This window comes from Canis lupus, chromosome 8 (genome assembly GCF_003254725.2).
Source record: "Canis lupus dingo isolate Sandy chromosome 8, ASM325472v2, whole genome shotgun sequence".
Classification (NCBI taxonomy): domain Eukaryota; kingdom Metazoa; phylum Chordata; class Mammalia; order Carnivora; family Canidae; genus Canis; species Canis lupus.
Window position 1 is genome coordinate 59445604 of NC_064250.1, and position 19221 is coordinate 59464824.

A 19221-nucleotide genomic window follows, 5' to 3' on the forward strand; every position below is an offset into this window, starting at 1 on the left:
ATTTTACGAGAAGAAAAATGAGGATTTTGATATAAAATTTTTAATAGAGTAAAAAAAGAACAATAAGAAACTATCCATAAGCAATAATCAACATCAAAAATGTTGGTATCACTTATATTCGGATTCATAGTCCTTAAATTTAGGTATAGATTAAAACACTGAAGGAAAACAATCCCATTTCCCAAATCTCCTACCTGTTGTCTGCCCATCACCACCTATTTCGACTTTTAGAATATGCAAAGAGGCACCAAAGTTTGGCTGGGGAAAGAAGCAGGAGTATTAATACTGTAATTCACCAGATGAACAACAAAGTACATTAAGACAATTACTAATTACTGTCTTTAGTTTTAAATTTCGAATAAATAGCAACTTCTTCCAAAAGTAATTTGCCGTTTGTTTTTGTAATGCTAGAATTGGGAAGGTGATCAATTCTACCACTGAAATTCACCATAGTTTATCAAAAATATCACAGGTGCCATTAAATAATTATTTTCTCATTACCTTAAAGAGATAATCCAATATTTGAGAACGATAGGGCTCTGGATAATTTACTAGAAGTCGGGAGGTTGCCTAAAAAAAAAGTTCAGAAGTACAAATAAATCCAATCATGAACATGTTTTCATAGTGCTGATGCACACCACACAACATGCCCATGTTTAACCAGCTCTTAGGCAAAGTTGAGTGGTGAAAAGTCGTTTCCCAGGTTATTTTTTTACCGGCCTTTATTTTGTCCATCATTGGGCAAATAAGGCTGTTGTCTGTCCAAAAGCTAAAACACAGGATCCAAGCCTCAGCAGTTTTCTCTTCTACTGAGATGAGGGTTGACTGGGCAGTAAGTAAGCCAAGCAAGTCTATTAATGAACCTCATGATCACAGATTTGTCCTGGGGACCTGAACTCAGAGAGTGGTTATTAGAAGAAATGAAACTCAGGTTCTCTATCTTAAGACCATTTGATAACTATAATATCTGGGGGCCAGGACGGAAAGGATTAATATCAGGTAATTTTTTTCACTCATTATCTTGCAAGAAATTATTACAAGCAGCAATACCAAAAGGAATCACTACTCTCCGCATCTTTACTAGAGATTTCTAAGTTCTGTTACTATTAAGCATGAGTACACAATTACCCCCAGGCCAAGCTGTTCTAAGGAAACCTCACATTGGCATCAGAATGCATGAAAAGACAGAGGGGGCAGGTTGCAGAGACCAATACGTGATCACACCTAACCCATGGCCGACGACTGCTTCAACAAAGAAATCACAAAACCAACAGTGGACCAATAATATATCTTCTGGGGAGCACTATGCACAAAAGGAATAAAAGAAATAGGTTTTGGGATGCCTGGGTGGCTTAGTAGTTGAGCATCTATCTGCCTTTGGCTCAGGGCATGATCCTGGATTCCCAGTGAGTCTCAATCGGGCTCCCTGCATGGAGCCTGCTTCTCTCTCTGCCTGTGTCTCTGCCTTTCTCTCTTTGTGTCTTTCATGAATAAATCAATAAAATCTCTTAAAAATAAAAAGGAAATAGGTTTTAACTTGAATCAGCAGCATGTCCCTTGGCTTAGAAGCCAGACAGCCCTATGTTCAAAGCACTGACACTGAGGGTAAGACACCCAACTCTTATGGGGCTCCATGTTCTGTTTCCCACTCTCACATATGCTACCACTGAATTCTAATGGCACCTTATCTATCTCCCTCACACCTACAATCTTCCCAGCCCCTGCCACTGAGACACAGACCCATGGAGCTACCCTCTCCTCCTTTCAAGTTCAACAAATCCCCAATCAAACATGGCACTTTTTCCTAAGTCTGTTCCTTCTCCTGCATTTGTTATCTTAGTAAAGAACAGCATCTGCCTAAACCATAAACATAGGTTTATGGGTTTTGGGGGGTGGGTTTTTTTTTTTTTGGCCTTTTCTTCCACTTTATTTCATATTCTCACCACAATAATGATTCCTTTAATTTAAACTAAAAACCAGGGATCCCTGGGTGGCGCAGCGGTTTGGCACCTGCCTTTGGCCCAGGGCGCGATCCTGGAGACCCGGGATCGAATCCCACATCGGGCTCCTGGTGCATGGAGCCTGCTTCTCTCTCTGCCTGTGTCTCTGCCTCTCTCTCTCTGTCTGTGACTTAAGTAAATAAATAATAAATAAAATATTTTAAAAAAAATAAAAAATAAAAAAATAAACTAAAAACCATAGAGGGTTCCGGAAAGGGTGGCAGCAAAGGATCGGAGATGTCAAAGACTGAGGGACAGGTGGGGTGGGGAATCAGCAAATTGTCTTAACCAGGCTCTTGAAGTTGCTGGTGGCTTGGAGCAGCAGCTGGTAGGCCACTGGATGGATCTTAAAACTGTAGAGCCTGGACACAAACTGGTTCACGGGCCGCTTTGGCCAGTACTCAGGGTGCACCATGAAGAGCATGTGAGGGAAACCGGTGCCAAAGAAGGCGCCATCCACATGACAGTACCTCGATGACTTGAGTGTGTACACATCCATGCACTTGGGGCAAGTAGAGCTTCACCATGGCCTCACCTGGGATGTCCGAAAGGCCGATGAGAAGCATTGGCTGGTTCTAACAGTACACACAGGGACAGTAGCCAAAGTCTCCCTGCTGGTACTTTTCCAATATCTGGGCGATGCTAAGTTGGTGAGGATATAGCAGGCGTGGATCAATTCATAAAGCATCTCAGCTGCCTGCTCAATCAGGTCGTTCTGGTTGGGGTTGTTCCAGCTCTTCATCAGGCTCCAGGTCAAAGATCATGTCTAGAGCTTGTCGATAGTGAGGCACCTGTTCATTGAGTCTAGGGAGATTGAATTTATCCTAGATGTAGTCTTCATCCACTTCACAGAAGAATTCATTGCCACGGAGCCCACAGAACCAGGATATCCAATTCCCATTCATCTTCAGTCACCAAGACCTCCTTAATATCTCTCAAATCCATCTCCTCACTTCAACCCTACTTCCTTCAGCAGGTCCCCTTCAGTCATTACTCTGAGACCATTAAATGGTCTCAGGGCCTCCCATCTGCCTCCCTGTAATCTATCCTCCACACTCCTTGCCAGATTAATCTTCCAAAAACACAAATCTAAACACAAAGGCACTCTGTATAAACCTGCCAAGACTGCTCCTCTGCCAAGAGTTTTCAGGATAAAGTTCAAATTGCTCCCTTTTATACCCAAATCTTTAACTATTTGGATAGTAACTCTTACACGTTACTCAGTACCACTCTCATGCCTTCTATCTAGATATATCAAACTACTTTTTCTCTTTCTTCTGTCTGGAGTGCACTCTACACCCTTATGTGGCCAACTCCAAAGCATCCTCTTCAGGGAAGGTCCCCTTCTGCTCCTCCCCTATATTTGTTGTAGGTGGCTCTCCTGTGCACTCCCCTGGCTTCCAATCTACAACTCTACTGTAACTCTTCTAACCTCGCACCCTACTCACCACCCCACTTCTCTGTCTCAACTCTGAGTTCCTTGAGGACAAGAACTATGTCTTACTCAAGTTCATACCCCCATTTCTTCTCTTATTCAGTCAACATTAAATATCTTTTATGGTATTGTTTGTTGCATAGACAAAATAATAGACACAGACAAAATAACAGAGGAGGCTTTGAGTCAGAAGGAGCTTGCATCCCAATTGCATCATTTACAAGCCAGGTGACCAAGCTAGGTGATTTGTTGTAAAGTAGGCTTTCCCACTCCTTAGAACTCCTTCAGCTGTTCTAAGGCTAAGGTAAGATGTATGTAAAGGACATAGCACAGTAGCTGGCACACAGTGAGCTCTCATTAAATGACACGCATTGTACAAATTGTCTTTAAAAATACAGTCACCGGGATCCCTGGGTGGCGCAGCGGTTTGGCGCCTGCCTTTGGCCCAGGGCGTGATCCTGGAGACCTGGGATCGAATCCCACGTCAGGCTCCTGGTGCATGGAGCCTGCTTCTCCCTCTGCCTGTGTCTCTGCCTCTCTCTCTCTCTCTGTGACTATCATAAATAAATAAAAATTTAAAAAAAATACAGTCACCATTCTCAAAGAGCTTACAGACTGGTGGAGGCTCAAACATTAGACACTCTGTAAGTGAGTGAACACTGTATATGCACAATAACTCAGCCTTGATCAAAGAGAAACAATGCTTCCCACCCTGAAGTATGCCATTAGAACAATACGTTTGGCTGTTTGGGGGTTATTTTGCCTCCACGCACTCTTATCCTTAACACAGAACATGCAAACTTTGAGCAAACACACCACATCATTGTGCTACTGCAAGGCCTATGCAAGCCTATGTCATTCCCAATGCAAAAGCATTAGTCAATAGCAATAGTTCAGAGTAGTATAGCCAAATGTTGAAATGCACCAGCAAGGAGTAACAAATTACCAGTCACCCTCCTTGAAAAAGGCCTGGAGCTATTTCCAAACAGCCCAGGAAGAAGCTGTAGCACAAGGGCTGACACACAGTAAGTTCTCAATAAATGGCAGACATTTTATACCCAAGTATGTTTTTCATGCAACTTACTTCTGATGAAACAGGATGATATTAACCAAAATAATCATGTGCCAGATGCCATCCCAAGCACTTTACATCTATCTTCTGATGCTCCCACCAGGTTTCAAGGTCTCCTCAGAAAAGAAACTGAGACACTGAGAGATTAAATAACCTGCCCATGGCTGTACAGTGAATGGCAGGGCCCAGATGGGACCCCTGACAATCTGCTCTTAAACCCACATTCTTAACTACTGTCCCATACTGCCTTCCCTATCAGATTGGAGGATAAAGTAAGAACATTCCAAACCTACTGCCACAAAGTGTACAACATACGAAGGACTCCACAAATAAGTCTAAAGTGACGTGCAAATATAATTTTGCAACCATTTTCATTCAATCAATATTTATGAAGCTTCTAAGATGAGGAACGCACTATGCACAGGGACACTATCAAATGGATGAGTATCCTACTGAGTCATGCAACATTCTTCTCATTTAAATAATCTTAAATGGAGTTAATAAATATAAAATAAGGAAAAAATAAATAAATAAAAAATAATGAAGACCTCCATTTTTCAGCAAGTTTAAATATTGGATTTAATGCCACAAGTAAAGATACTAGGACAGATGGGTCCTCATTTAATGATACACTGGCTAGTCTAGGTTTAAACCACAATAATAAAAAGAATGACTGTAGTAAACACACACACACACACACACACACACACACACACACACACTGACCAATTAGTCCACGTTACCCTGAAATATACTCCAGTACCTATGAGTAAAGTTGCAACATCAGAAAATAAAAGCATAAAAATCAAGAAGAATAAGTTGAGTTAAGGAAAAGTTGTGCCTCTCCCCACTCTAAAACGCCCTCCACCCCACAAAGCAGGTCAGAGCAGCTACAGACTAGGTCATCCATTCTAGCCTAAGCTACAATGGTTGCCTTTTTCTTTTAGTAATGCAAATGTAGGACTTAAGCGTTGATTGCCAAGGCATCCACTTTTCAACAGTAATTATGTTTTATGGTATGTATACTTAAAAAGTTACCCAAATCATTTTGCTAACTTGAAACCCTAGAGTTTTGCCAAGTTCAATGATAGAAAGTCATTAAATATGTAGATATCTCTACCAAATATAAAATGTTGAAACATTAATTACTGAACACAAGTTTATCTACTTTTGGTTTCTTGTAACAGAAGGTAAAGATATCTGGATCTGTTAGTAAACACGTCCTGCGCTATACTGAAAAACTGTTACTATTTTTTTAAATAGAGGCATATCCCTCTAGAAATTATGAAATGTATTCATAAATTCGCCAATATACAAAGTGCTAGTAAATAGTTTACAACTGCTTACTCACTAGTTTTCACTAGAAATTAACGTTTCTAAGACTTAAGGATTCTAACAATATATGTAATTAAACACACAAGAAATAAGAGAAACAACTCTAGGCAAGGAAAGTAGGATGTATTTTAGCTAAGGTATGAGGTATGGAGATGCATTTTTGTTAAGGCAAATAAAGTAATTTTGTCCTAAAATAGACAAATTAAATGGATATAGAAAAGGAAAAAAAATAAGAGAGGGAGAGAGAATTTTATCTTGTGTAGGCAAGCTAGCTAAAAATAATTTATTATAAACTTTTTAAAATAAGCTTTAATAAATAGTGTACTTCTAAAAACTAAAGCTTAGTTTTCTTTCATCTGCTAAAAGGACAGTTTTCTTAGACTATTGGTCTGTTCTTGATAAGACTGTAAGGTTTTTAAGTAATTTGCCTAGGAAATAAGATTCTGTATTTCACCAAAATAACTTCCTATTTTTCAAGCTTTGATTACTTAAGAAAACGAGTCTTCTCTATTTAAAGAGCTAAGGTTCATTCTTTTCTTAATAAATTATATAACTTTCTGTATTTGCCTATGAAGTCTCTAATTGTAATTTTGGTGAAAGTTATTTAAATAGATAACTAGTATTTCACAGTGATCTATGATTCTACATAATCAAGTATTTTAAAGCCTTTTGATATTTCTGACAAACATCCAGAATCAAATTCTAAATGAAGTCTTTTTAAACTTGAACTAATTTTGGGATATTCCAGAGGGTCCTGGACCATCTCAAATGATTTGCTCCTTCTTATTAAAAGAGAGATCACAGACTGATTAGGCTTATCTGATATGTTAAACTATATGGAAAGCCTTGTCAAATAAGTAATGAGAAATCTTTTTTAGGTTAATTTGTGTGGATATGTGTGATTGATGTAAGTGTTCCAGAAATCATATGAAATTCCTAGATACCTACTATGCCCCTGGTATAATATTGTCACTTATAATTGTAGTTATTATCTAGAATGTTATATGTCACAGAAATAACCAAAGATCCTCGCCAATTCCATTGTAATGAACTCCCATCAGGTGTTTAATGTGGCTATTTCTAAGCCTTTAAGTTTTCCTGGCAGCCTTACCAGGTGAGTTAAGAAAGGCCACTTTTTGGGAGGCCCAAAAATGTCAGGATATTTGGGAGACCTTAAGAAAGGAATTCACTCATTTCTGCAGGTATTGTAGGTGAAGTCTGAAGGCAAGTCCTTGGCCTGACTGCCCAGCCCTGAGAGACTTTGAGAGTCCAATCTGAGATTCCTTGTGGAAAAAAAAAAAAAAAATCCAGCAAAGCGCACTTAGAAAAGCCTATCTGATCAAACCAGTTTAAATGAGATGGCCAAAGATGTTTAAATATTTCACAATATTACCCAAATCTTTGAACGCATTCTTGAGCCCCAGGATCACTGACCTGGTTTCATGGCAGGACCCTTTAAGCTTGGTACAATGGCTACAGACTAGATTTCAGACTATCGTCTGTATAATTATTATAGGAGTGCTATCTAATCCTACTTAGATGTGTATTTTCTGTGTTACAACATGCCTTACCCCTGGCTTTTAACCTATCCATATCCAGGGTCAGCACTGACTCTGATGCCTAACATCAGAGGTGGATTGTAGTGGAAACCCTGACAGTTTTTTTCCTTTTTTGTAATGCAAGTGCCTGAGGGCAGACTTCAAAAAAGGTATCCACTTCAAAGATGGCTATGTCAAAGAAACACAATGCCAGCCACACACCTAGACCAAGAACAAGGCTGCCCACAGGGGGATACCCAGCCTTCTTTATTTTAAAGACCTTGGTTGATTTCAGTAACTGACCATTTAGGTTGCTTGTTTTTCCTCTTCCTGCAGTTTAAATTCCCCTTTTTACGTTTTTAAAGTCACCAGTGAGTGAGCCTGCATTAAAAAAACAGGACCTCAGGGGCTTGCACACTGGAGCTCCTGCTCTCTTCCTCCTTTCCCACAACCTTGCTGTGTAACCCAAGGTGTGCCATGTGCTTGTCAGGATCTGTGAATAATAAACTTTTTTTTTTTTCAAAGTTTCCCGGTGGTTATTGCTGAGGACATCTTACGACCATAATTTAAGAACCATAAGGGCCAATCGAGCCACAACACGGGTTATGGTAGGCTGAGATCAGCACACAACATCCATTCAGCAACCAAGCAGTCAAGCTAGTTCTGAAATGCATCTGAATATACAAGCTCCGTCTGACTCAACCTAACAAACAATTCATTCAAGAGTTAGGCCTTAACATCATAGAAAATTAGCTCTGGTTGTGATTTGGGGTACAACGGAAGGGGGGGGGAAACAAAGACAGGAAAAAGGTCACCGTGGGCATGTGATAGAAGCAAATAAATTTTGTTAGAGCCAAGAAGAATCATGCTACTACTAAAGCAAGCTCCCAGGCCTAGAGGCCACCTGTCAACATGACTAGGAAACTTAGACAACTACCAGCTGTGCCCACACAATTTTACACAAAGCTGGAAATGGTCTTCATGTCTCCCTTCACTTAAATCTTACAGAATGCCCAGGTAACATGAACTCATTCCTCCCCCCTCCGCCCACCCCCCCAACTATCACAGCCAAGAGAGAACTAAGATATGCCAATTAAATGCAGTTGGTATTCTAGATGACATCCTGGAACAGAAAATGGGCATTAGGTAACTACGAAGGAAATACGAAGTGTGGATTTCCATATGTTATTAATCCTGGTTGTGACAAAGGTATAAGGTACCTTACCTATGGGATGGGGGATGCTGATAACAGAAAAGGGGCTGCAGGGTGTATGGGAACTCTGTATTATCTCGGAAACTTTTCCGTAAATCTAAAACTACTCTAAAATTAAGTTTACGTAGTAGAAAAAGGTCTCTCCCTACTTAGTATGAGAATCAACTGGTGTTATTTGTCAAAATGCAAGTTCTCAGGCCCCCGATCCGGAACTACAGTCTGAATGAGGCGTGCAGTTTACCAAGCATACCAGGTGATGCTCATGCCCCCCAAGGGTGGTGGCGAGACACCTGGGCTGCTGACCAGGTGTCTCCCCCTCCCTGCACACAGACACTGCCACCAATTTGACACAGAGGCACCAACCTTTTGGGGGGGGAGGGAGCAACTCGCCCCACCTTGGGCCTTAATGACTCCCAAGAAACAGTGCACCATCCTAGACTACCGGTTGATCCTAATGTAGCCTGCCATTAAAAACAAAGGAACGGGGGGGGGGGGGGTCCCACGTGGCCTCTTACCTTCCTAAAGATGCCCTGAGGCACCTGTCGCGCCCCCAAACAAGTACCTGCTGTGCACTGGCCCCTCTGAAGTCAGCCAACCGCACCCTGCAGTAGTGGTCCAGGGCTCCCGACCCCCACCCCCACCTGCCCGACCCTCTGCGGGGGGAGGGGGCGTCCTCCCGGGAGGAGTGATGCTCCCCGGCTCCCTGGCCATTTCTGGAGCGACCCTGAGGAATGCCGTCTCTGCGGCAAAGGGAGGCGGCTCCCGGGTGAAGGGACGAGCTACACCTGTCACTTGCTCGGCGGCCTCCGCATCCTCTATTAAAACTAACTGCGTCCATCGGCCCGTCCAGAGCGCGCTTCTGGCGCGGGCCGCGACTGGAGAGCGCCGCGGGGGCTTCTGGGACGCCCCCCCCCCCCCGGCCACCGCCGCGGGGGCTTCTGGGACGCCCCCCACGGCCACCGCCGCGCGACCCGCCGCCCGCCGCTCACCCCGCCGCCGCTGACTGCCCCGACGCCGTCGAACTCCCGGCCCAGCCCGTCGGAGTCGTCCAGCACGTACGCGCCGCCGGGCACCAGCAGCGCGCACAGCAGTAGGGGCACCGCGGCGTGGCCCGCCGAACCCGCGGCGGCCGTCATGGCTTTCCCTCGGCGTTGCCGGGAAGCCTGCAGTGGGCGCTCGGCCATTGTGTGGGTCACATGACTCCGGTGCCCAGGGAGGCGGGTCCGGCTGCCGCCATGATGGGAAAGGGCAGGAGGGCGCTGACGCCGGGGCTGCCATCTTGGTTGCGGGCCACACGTCGCCGGCGCAGCCGCAGTAGTGATGTAGTGCGGTGGGGGTGGCCGAGGGAGGTTTTTCGGGTCGCGACTTTGGCGCGGGTGGCGCGGGTGGGGGGGGGGGGTGGTGTCTTCAAATGAAGTCACTTTTGTGCTGCTTTTCAGGCCTACGTGCTGGAGCACGTGAGCGAAGGAAGTGGCTGCTGAGAAGGCATTTCTGGTCCCAAAAATCTTTCTTTGCAGGCCCGTGGGATTCGGTTTTTGGTGTCTATGCAACCTTGGAGACCCCAAAATGGCAAAGAGAAGACCCAAAGGCTATAGGACACACGAGTTTTCACCTTCAGAGCCCTATTTGGAATCAGATTGTTTTGTCCCTTAACTACAAACCTAAATATAAGTTTCAGGATCACAGTAATCCTAGGAGGAAAAGTCTCCCATCTGTGCAGTCCCAAAAAAAGGAGGTTCTCAAGCCCTTCTGTTATCCCTGTGTTCCTAATATACAATAGCTATGCTTGCTTTTTCTCTTCTTAAATTACTATAGATCTATTTTGGTTGACCAAAGACAGTCCCAGCTTATTATGTCTATTGTTCTAATATAAATTATAAATAGTGCTCCTTTCACCCTCAAAAAGTGTTCTGGATTGGGTGGTAAGTTATGTAGTTCCCTGTATATGGGCCACTTTTTCTTCCATTGCTTCTTCTTCCAGTACAGCACATGTCTGAACTCTTATCTTCTCTACCACCACTGTTCCATGATGCAAGTCAGTAACCATGCAGGTTGGATAGATTTATCTTTCCAGAACTCACTCTGATCCATCCCTTCTAATAATGATCTAATAATAACTTAAGCCAGAATTTGAGAACCAGTGGGTATAATCCACAAATGGTAAATGAATGCTAAACCCCCTACCAATTCTGAGATTTTTATATCTGTGATATGTATATAACATGCGTAATAAGGTAACGAGAAGGGAGGTACCAGGGTGGAAATAGAAAAAAAAAAAAAAAATACCGTACGCAAGAAACTGAGAGGTTGAAACCAGTACCCAGCGTACGTCATCCTATAACACGTCATTGTACCTGTATTTGAAAGGCATACCACAAATATTTGCATACCTTGTGATCTCTATAGAAGAGGAAACACAGAATACTTAACGGAAAAAAAAATGTTCTCATCCCTAGAACATATTCCTATTCCCTAGAACTAGTTCCTATTAGTTCATATATCAAAGTTAATTCCTTATGCAGAAAACACCTAGTTTCAAATTTTTAATCTATGTTCAGGAAACCATTAGAAAAGAAAGTTTCTAGGAGAAAGGGAACTAAATATAAGTGGAGGAAGAGAGATCTGTGAACTGTTGAACGCAGGAATCAGATTTGCTCAAGAGGTGAGATGAAGGCAAATAGCAGTTATCAGACAAGTAATCATGCGTTCAGCTTCCTTTGCTTCTGTGGATTGGGGTGTGATAGAAACAAGAAAAGGAGTGCTTCTCAGTGCTCAAATTTCAGATGAGTTTTGAACGTAAAGACAAGTCTTAAAGGAGCAGTGTGTCTGAGTATTGCACTTGAGCCACAGCAAATTTCTCATTTTCCCAAAGTGAAAAATATTAAAATCGGATGGTCTGGGCAGCCTGGGTGGCTCAGCAGTTTACTGCCTGCCTTTGGTCCAGGGCGTGATCCTGAAGATGGGAATGGAGTCCCACATCAGGTTCCCCGCAGGGAGCCTGTTTCTCCCTCTGCCTGTGTCTCTGCCTCTCTCTGTGTCTCTCATAAATAAATAAAATCTTTTTAAAAAAATCGGATGGTCTCCTGAGAAAGATGAAAGATCTTTCCTTTTAATGAAAATTACTGATACAGTCTGATTGTAGTCTGTCATCTCGAGAAAATGGCTCAACTTTTAGAAATCTGAATTCAGCCCTCACAAGGGCAGAGGCCAAGTCTTTTTCCTCTGTATATTTCCCAAGTGGAGTGTCCAAACTGCAGTAGGTACTCCATACATATCAGTTGAACTTAACTCAAAAAAAAAAAAATTGCTGTAAAAATGATGCCTCAAATCACTGGGGTAAGAATGGAACTTTTAAAACCTATGAAGACATCTGGATGACTGTTTGGAAAAAGATCAAATTTTGGATCTGTGCTTCACACCACACAAACTGCAAATGGATAGAGCTCTAAATGTAAAATATGAAACCTGACAATTTCTAATACAAAACATGGGTAAATTCCTGTAAACTTGGAGGTCTAAATAATGACTTAATATCTCGATACAGAAAAATAGAAGTTTAATTTTAAAAAATCACTGAATATCCTATGAGGGGGTAAGAAAAAAGGTTTTATTTACAATAGAAAGTAGAAACACTTCTTAAAAGTAGAATCTCCTCTGCATAAAAGAGTACAAAGTATATACCTTCATGAACTATCCTGTAACATCTGCTGTTTATCTCATTTTTTTCAACTTAGATAGTTGCTTCATTGCAATTGTTAATAATGTCACTCTGTTCAGTGACTTATAAAATACATGTAGGGATTCTGTTAATTCAGGACCTTATCTAAAAACAATGACGATAGTTCTGAGGGCAGGATCCACGTAATGGAATAAATTACATACTGCTTACTAAACATGGTCTTAAGTAGAACTCAGATAAAAACTGCTATAGCAACGAGCAATGTGGTATAGAGTAAGAATTAGTCCTGGAGTCCCAGCCTACTTGACTGCTCTCCACAAATTAGGACAATTCTGGCGGAAAAGATTATTCGTGTCTTCATCCTAATCTGAATTTTTTTTTTTTCCGATTTTGTTATCTACAGTCATTCAAGCCCATGACACATGTGGCTGATTCCCCAGGGTGCAGGTCTTGGTGGGAGGCAGATGCCACTGCTTCAGGAGTGAAGGAGCCAGATCATCCCAATTGCAGCTCCCAGCAGCAGGGGGTGTGGCAGTGACCAGTCTCCCACAAGCCAGTTCCTTGAACCTGCGACTTTGATCATGTAAAGGTAACTAGATGGATGTATGGGCCACAAAGAGAGCACCCTGGAACCATGCATGTCAGAGTCCAGAGAAGCACCAGCACCAAGGCTCCCTCAGAGGAGCCCTGAGCGCCTGGAACAGCAGGGGCAGAAGTGCCATCCTAAACTATGGCTCAGGCATGGTGACCTGGGCTGCCTTTCTGGTCCTCTGGCTCTGGCCTGTTTCACAAACAAGCCTGGTTGGGCACTTCAGCAGCAGTTCTGTGCCCTATCCTGATTTCAAAGTCATTCACTTTCTGCTCAAATCAGCTACAGGTGGTGCTGTTGTCCTCAGCAGAGAACCCTGTGCAATACACCAGGCTGCCGTCAGGAGCAGAGGCAATCACGGAAAAGAATTCTCAGCCTCCTGTGTCTGCATTCCCTACCCCTCCGACCTCCGGCTTTAAAACACTATCTTTGCCACCTCTCGTTCTTCCGTTGGTCATTGTTACTGCGTGGATTTGCTCAAATCAAAGAAATCCAGAAAGTTTGCCTCTCCTCTATGTTACACCCTTGATTCAGCTGTTCGTCTTTGGATCTTTTTTTGCACTGTTGCCAGGGGAAGAATTTTAGAATCCTCCTAATCCCAAATCCAAAGCATGAAGAAAATGACAGTTTCCACCTCTCAAAATATTTTTTTTCAAACATCTAGAGCAATACTTTCCAACAAATATAAGGCAAAGCACATATGTAATTTGAAATTTCCTGTAGCACATTAAAAAAAAAAAAAGCAGATGAGGGGTGTTTAGGTGGCTCAAGTGTGACCTCGGGATCCTGGGATGAAGCCCCACATCTAGCTCTCTGCTCAACGGGGAGTTGGCTTCTCCCTCTCCCTCTGCCTGCTGCTCCTCCTGCTTGCAGTCTCTCTTGCTCTCTCTGTGTCAAATAAATAAATGAAATCTTTAAAAAACTAAAAATTAAAAAATTGAAAAGCAGATGGGATCAATTTTAACAATATCCTTTATTTAATCCCAAATACCCACGTATGATCAAATATGTAATCAATATAAAATATATTAATAAACATTTTGTGTTCTTTTTTTCATATGAAGTCTCCAAAAGCCCATTTTTGGGTTTACCCATTGTGTATTTTACATGTACATCACATCTCTGTATTTGCTACATTTTAAGTGCACATGTGGTCAGCAGCTCCTGTATTGGACAGACCAGATCTAGTGTATGCTGGGCCCTGGGCTAGGTACACTCAGTGAATGTCTACCTCTGTGGCTAAAGATGAGGCTGAAGTATATCTACTCTTTGCTAGAGTCCCCATAACAAAATACAACAAATGGTGGCTTAAACAACAGAAACTTCTTTTCTCAGGATTCTGAAGTTCAAGATCAAGATGACAGGAGATTTTGTTTCTTCTGAGGCGTCTCTCCTTGGGTTGCAGGTGGTCACATTTCTCTGTGTCCTCATGTGATCTTTCCTCTGTGCTTACAAGTCAATGGTGTCTCTTTGTGCATCCAAATCTCTTCTTATAAGGACACCAGTCAGATTGGACGAAGGCCCATGCTAACAGTTTCACTGTAATTTAACCCCCTCTTTAAATAATCACTTCCAAATAGTCACATTCTAAGGCACTGGGTGTTAGGGCTTAAATATACAAATTTGAGGGGGACACGTTTCAGCTTGTACAGTCTGCAAGGTTGGGTAAGTATGACCCCATTGCTCAACAATAAAGCACCATTGAGTATATGGCTGATCTCTGATCAATAAACTTACAATCAAAGTCATCAAAAGAGTTTAGAATTTTCCTCAGAAAACTTAAATGTGGGGTGCTGGGTGGCTTAGTCGGTTAAGCGTCTGCCTTCAGCTCCAGTCATGGAGCTGGTCCAGTCATGGTCTCAGTCATGGTCTCAGGGTCCTGGGCTGGAGCCCCACATCGCATCAGGCTTCCTGCTCTGCGGGGAGTCTGCTTCTCCTTCTCCTTCTGTTCCTCCTCCCCCACCCACCCCGGCCCACTTGTACTCCCTCTCTCTCTTTTTCTATCTGAAATAAAATCTTAAAAAAAGAAAAATATATAATTTGGTGTCCAAGGGAAAAATCTGTTGCACAAACAACATACCACTGTGTATTTTGAGAATTCACGACTGTGCACACATAAGTTACATAAGACTGGAAGTAGGAAAGAATAGTTCCCCATTTCTTTTTATAGACTATCCTGCTCCTCCCAAGGCACACCTGACAGGTGCTCTTTTGTATGACTTACGTAGTGCTGTTGTGGTTTGGAAATATCCTTCCTTCCATATCTAAATATCTAAGGTCTTTTCATTAATTTTTTTATTTATTTGACAGAGAGAGAGAGAGAGAGAGCACAAGCATGAGGAGCACCAGGCAGAGGGAAAGGGAGAAGCAGGCTCCCCGCAGAGCAGGAGCTCAATGTGGGGCTCAGTCCCAAGACTCCGGGATCACGACCCAAGTTTAAGGCAGATGCCCAACCAACTGAGCCACCCAGGCACCCAAGTCTTTTCATTTTTAAAGCTACAGCTGAACACTACCTGCTTCTTACATTTTCCTTGACTGCTCTGTTTAAAGCAACCTTCCCTTCCTCTAATCTCTCATGCGTCTTCTTTTTTTTTTTAAAGATGTAAAGATTTATTTATTTATTCATGAGAGAGAGAGAGAGAGAGAAGCAGAGACACAGGAGGAGGGAGAAGCAGGCTCCATGCCGGGAGCCCGACGCGGGACTCAATCCCAGGACTCCAGGATCGCGCCCTGGGCCAAAGGCAGGCGCTAAACCGCTGAGCCACCCAGGGATCCCATGCGTCTTCTTCATAAGACTCTCCAGTTGGACAAAGGTTAAGTCCCAATTATAATTCATTATAATTTCTATTGCAGCAGCGCAGTGTTATGCTATGGCACAGACAGTGTCTGTTCATCGTAGATACCTAACAAGTGTTGATAAATATTTGTGGAAAGATTTGCTGAGAGAATATTTACTCTGAAGGTTCAAAATAATACCTCTTTAACTTGCTGCCAAAACTCCACCCTGGGGGATTCAGCCCTTGTGTTTCAGATGTTGTTAGAATCCATTAGCCATAGAATCTTTCAGGAGATCATATTTGGGTTGCAGGAGGAAGGAATAAAACAAGTAGGTCCAGAACATCTGAGAGAGGCAGGGAAGGAATGGAAAACAATAGAACTAAGATGCTTAACCAATTTTTTTCACTATATTGAGAGTGTACCCTGGTCAGAACAAAGACCCTATGAAAAAACGAACTATTGGAAATGACTCTTGTCTAATCCTACTGACTTGGCCTGGGCCTTGGCTTCTGTCTGTTTTATATCTGTAATTCTAGGTGCCAGGGGTGCAATTAGAGTTTAGCCCAACCACAGGGCATTGACCTAGGCCTGACATGTTCCCTAGCTGTTGCCTACTCAGGAGCCAGGCTAGATCCTTCTTTCTCTGCCTGCCACCTTGAGTCCTGCTCTCATCGTTAGAATTACTATCCACTCCATATCTGTCCCATTTAATGTGGTTGGGGTATTGTGATATAGTACAAAATATATATTTGGCCCCCAGTTCCTGGCACAGACTTCCTAAAACCCTCATAATTTCATGGGTGATAGAGGTGATAGAAGCATCTTTGGTTATAATATTTGGCCTTAATCCCTGGTTCCTGATAGAGCTTACAGAACCCTTGGCATCTTCAGAGTGATGGGTATCCCTTTTTATCCTAATGAGATGATTGGTGGCTTATGGCCCCTGGAGAGCTTCAGGATGATCACCAGAAAGACCAAGGCACGCCTAGAGGATTAGAACTTTTATTTCAACTTCCTGACCTCCTGGAAGGGGAGAAAGGATGGAAATTGAATTGATCACTAATTGGCCAATGAGCTATCAAATCACCATATGTATGTAATGAAATCCCCATTTAAAAAAAAAAAAAAAACATAAGCTCTGGGGTTTGGCGAGTTTCTGAGCCAGTAAATACAACCATGTACTGGGAAAGTAGAGTGCCCCAGTTCCACAGGACAAAAGCTCTTGAGCTCAGGATGCTTCTAGACTTTCCCTATGTACCTTTTCATCTGGCCATTCATCTATATCCATTGAAAATATCCTTACATAATCTTTTATATAAATATCCCTCATAATAAACTGATAAATGTGAGTAGAATGCTTTCTTGGGTCCTGGGAGCCATTCCAGCCAATTATTGAGTCTGAGGAAGGAGTTGTAGGAATGCTTATTTATTGTTGGTTGGTCAGAAGTAATGGTAGTCCAGGACTCTTGACTGGCATCTGAAATGGGGGTAGTCTTGTGGGACTGAGCCCTTACCTGTGGGATCTAATTCTAACTCCAGGTAATTAGTAACAAAGTTGTAGGACATCTGGCTGGTGTCTGGAATGTTGGACAATTGGTGTCCAATATTAGTGAAAGGGGAAATCCCACATATTTGGTACCAGAAGTGTTCAGCGTGAGTAGAAACAGACCATCGGAGTAGCCAGTCCTCCCATGTACCAGCCTGCAGCAAAAATAAGCCCATTATTCATGCTTATGCCTATTTGCAAGAACTACCTGCAGCATTCATTCTCTCTTCCTGCCCTCTGACCTTGTTCCCTAGATTTTAGATCCCTGACTCCATACTCTTGCTGTCAATATTGGTTTTGGCCTTGCACCTCAACTTACAGCTACTTGAGCAGCCGTGGCTCCCCATTTTGTTTAACTGCTTTGACACAAACAGTTTTGGATAATGGAAGCCCCATAGAAGCCTCAAATGCTATTTGGGTTCCTTCTACCACTTACTGCCCCACTTCTCAACATCAGGAAAGGAGAATTTGGACAACAATATGCTTTCCCATCCCCATCTCAGACTTTAACGCCTAATACTATGGACTGAATTGTCTTCCCCAAAATTCATATGTTGAAGCCCTAGCCTCTCCGCCATTGTGACTGTATTTAGAGATAGGGCCTATAAGGAGATAATTAAGGTTAAGTGTGATCATAAGAGTAGGGTCTTGATACAATAAGATTAGTGTCCTAATAAGAAGAGATACCAGAGTGCTCACACTAGCACACTTGCACTTACACAAGTGCACTCACTCTCTCTCCTCTCCTCTCTATTCCCCATCCACATCAGGTAAAGACATAGCAAGAAGGCAGCTGTCTACAAGAGAGAAAAAGAGCCCCTACCAGAAACTGAGTAGCAGACACCTTGCACTTGAACTTCAGCCTCCTGAACTATAAGAAAATCCATTTAAGCCTCCTACTCTACAGTATTTCATCACAGCAGCCTGAGCTGTGCGACTAAAACACCTCCCATCTACACTTCTTGCATGTCCAAACCATGGGATTGAAATTTCTTTTTTTAACATATGATATTTTTTAATCAGCAGTAAGGAATTATGATTATTAGAAACTTCAGTTTCAAATGACTTAAAACATGCCATAAACCCAGGGAGTTAACAAAGTATTTAGGTTATAAAAAGAGAAAATTTCTCAAATATTGACACTTGCCTGAATTAATCCTGATTTCATAATTTCCTCCTACATCGGACTACTGGCACCTATTCTCCGTGTTACAACATTCAGATGGACTCAACGATATATACACTGAATTAGTTATCTGCTGTTGTGTAATAGATTATCTGAAAATCAGTAGCTTAAAACAACAAATATTTCTTGTCTCTCAGTTTCTGTGTCAGGAATTCAGGAGCACCTTAGCTGGATGGTCCTAACTCAGGATTTGTCATGGGGTCACAGTAATGATGTTAGAAGAAACTGTAATTATCTGAAGGTTTAAAGATCCACTTTCAAGATGGCACACTCGGAGGCTCATGATGTGGACCTTTTCTCGTGGCATGACAGCTGGCTTCCCTCAGACCAAAGAAAAAAAAGTGATGGGGAAGTCACGAGATCTTTCTGACCTCGTCTCCAAAATAGCACACCATCACTTCTGCTTTATTCTATTCACCAGGGGTGAGTTTCCATGTCTAGCTCACACTAAAGGGGAGGAAAATTAGGCTTTACCTCTTGAAAGGAAGAGTGTGTGAACATATTTTAAAATCACTATACATATTCATGATGCATTTCAGAAAACCACTCATATGATACACTATTAAATATTGCAGTAAACTATTATGAAACACCATAAGAAATGTGCTCAATGACTGCACATTCGCAAAGATATTTTACCATCCTCTGAAAAGGTGACAGGAAGAATTAATACTCTCACATTATTTTCTGTAAAATTGAAGGTTTTTCTTTTTCAAAAAAAATATTTTTTAATGTATTTTAGAGAGAGAGCGCACAGGGGTTGGGAGGGGCAGAAGGAAAAAGAATCTTAAGCTGATTCTGTGCTCAGCACGGAGCCCCATGCAGAGCTCGATCTCACAACTCTGAGATC

At 42.4% G+C, this 19221-nt stretch overlaps 2 protein-coding genes across 30 annotated transcripts in view; one reads left to right on the forward strand and one right to left on the reverse strand.

Annotated features, from left to right (window-relative positions):
- The window catches only part of GALC (galactosylceramidase), a 58177-nt gene extending 48385 nt beyond the window's left edge, over positions 1-9792 (reverse strand). The window contains exons 1-4 of one of the 7 annotated variants that reach the window (XM_025443832.3): positions 9583-9718; positions 2536-2804; positions 502-570; positions 195-258 (exon numbers count right to left, since the gene is read on the reverse strand). In XM_025443832.3, the coding sequence (XP_025299617.1) occupies positions 195-258; positions 502-570; positions 2536-2742 (340 nt within the window). In that variant the 5' untranslated portion in view covers positions 2743-2804; positions 9583-9718. Of the gene's footprint in view, positions 1-194; positions 259-501; positions 571-2535; positions 8405-9108; positions 9490-9582 lie in introns of those variants that run through there. The other 6 variants (XM_025443831.3, XM_025443833.3, XM_049113376.1 and 3 more) reach the window with 6 other exon arrangements.
- GPR65 (G protein-coupled receptor 65) overlaps positions 9545-19221 on the forward strand; it is a 64054-nt gene continuing 54377 nt past the window's right edge. For 14 of the 23 annotated variants that reach the window (XR_007412482.1, XR_007412480.1, XR_007412481.1 and 11 more), the window contains exons 1-3: positions 9795-12861; positions 15462-15674; positions 18509-18794. The gene's annotated coding sequence lies outside the window, so the exon portion shown is untranslated. The other 9 variants (XM_049113379.1, XM_025443836.3, XM_049113377.1 and 6 more) reach the window with 5 other exon arrangements.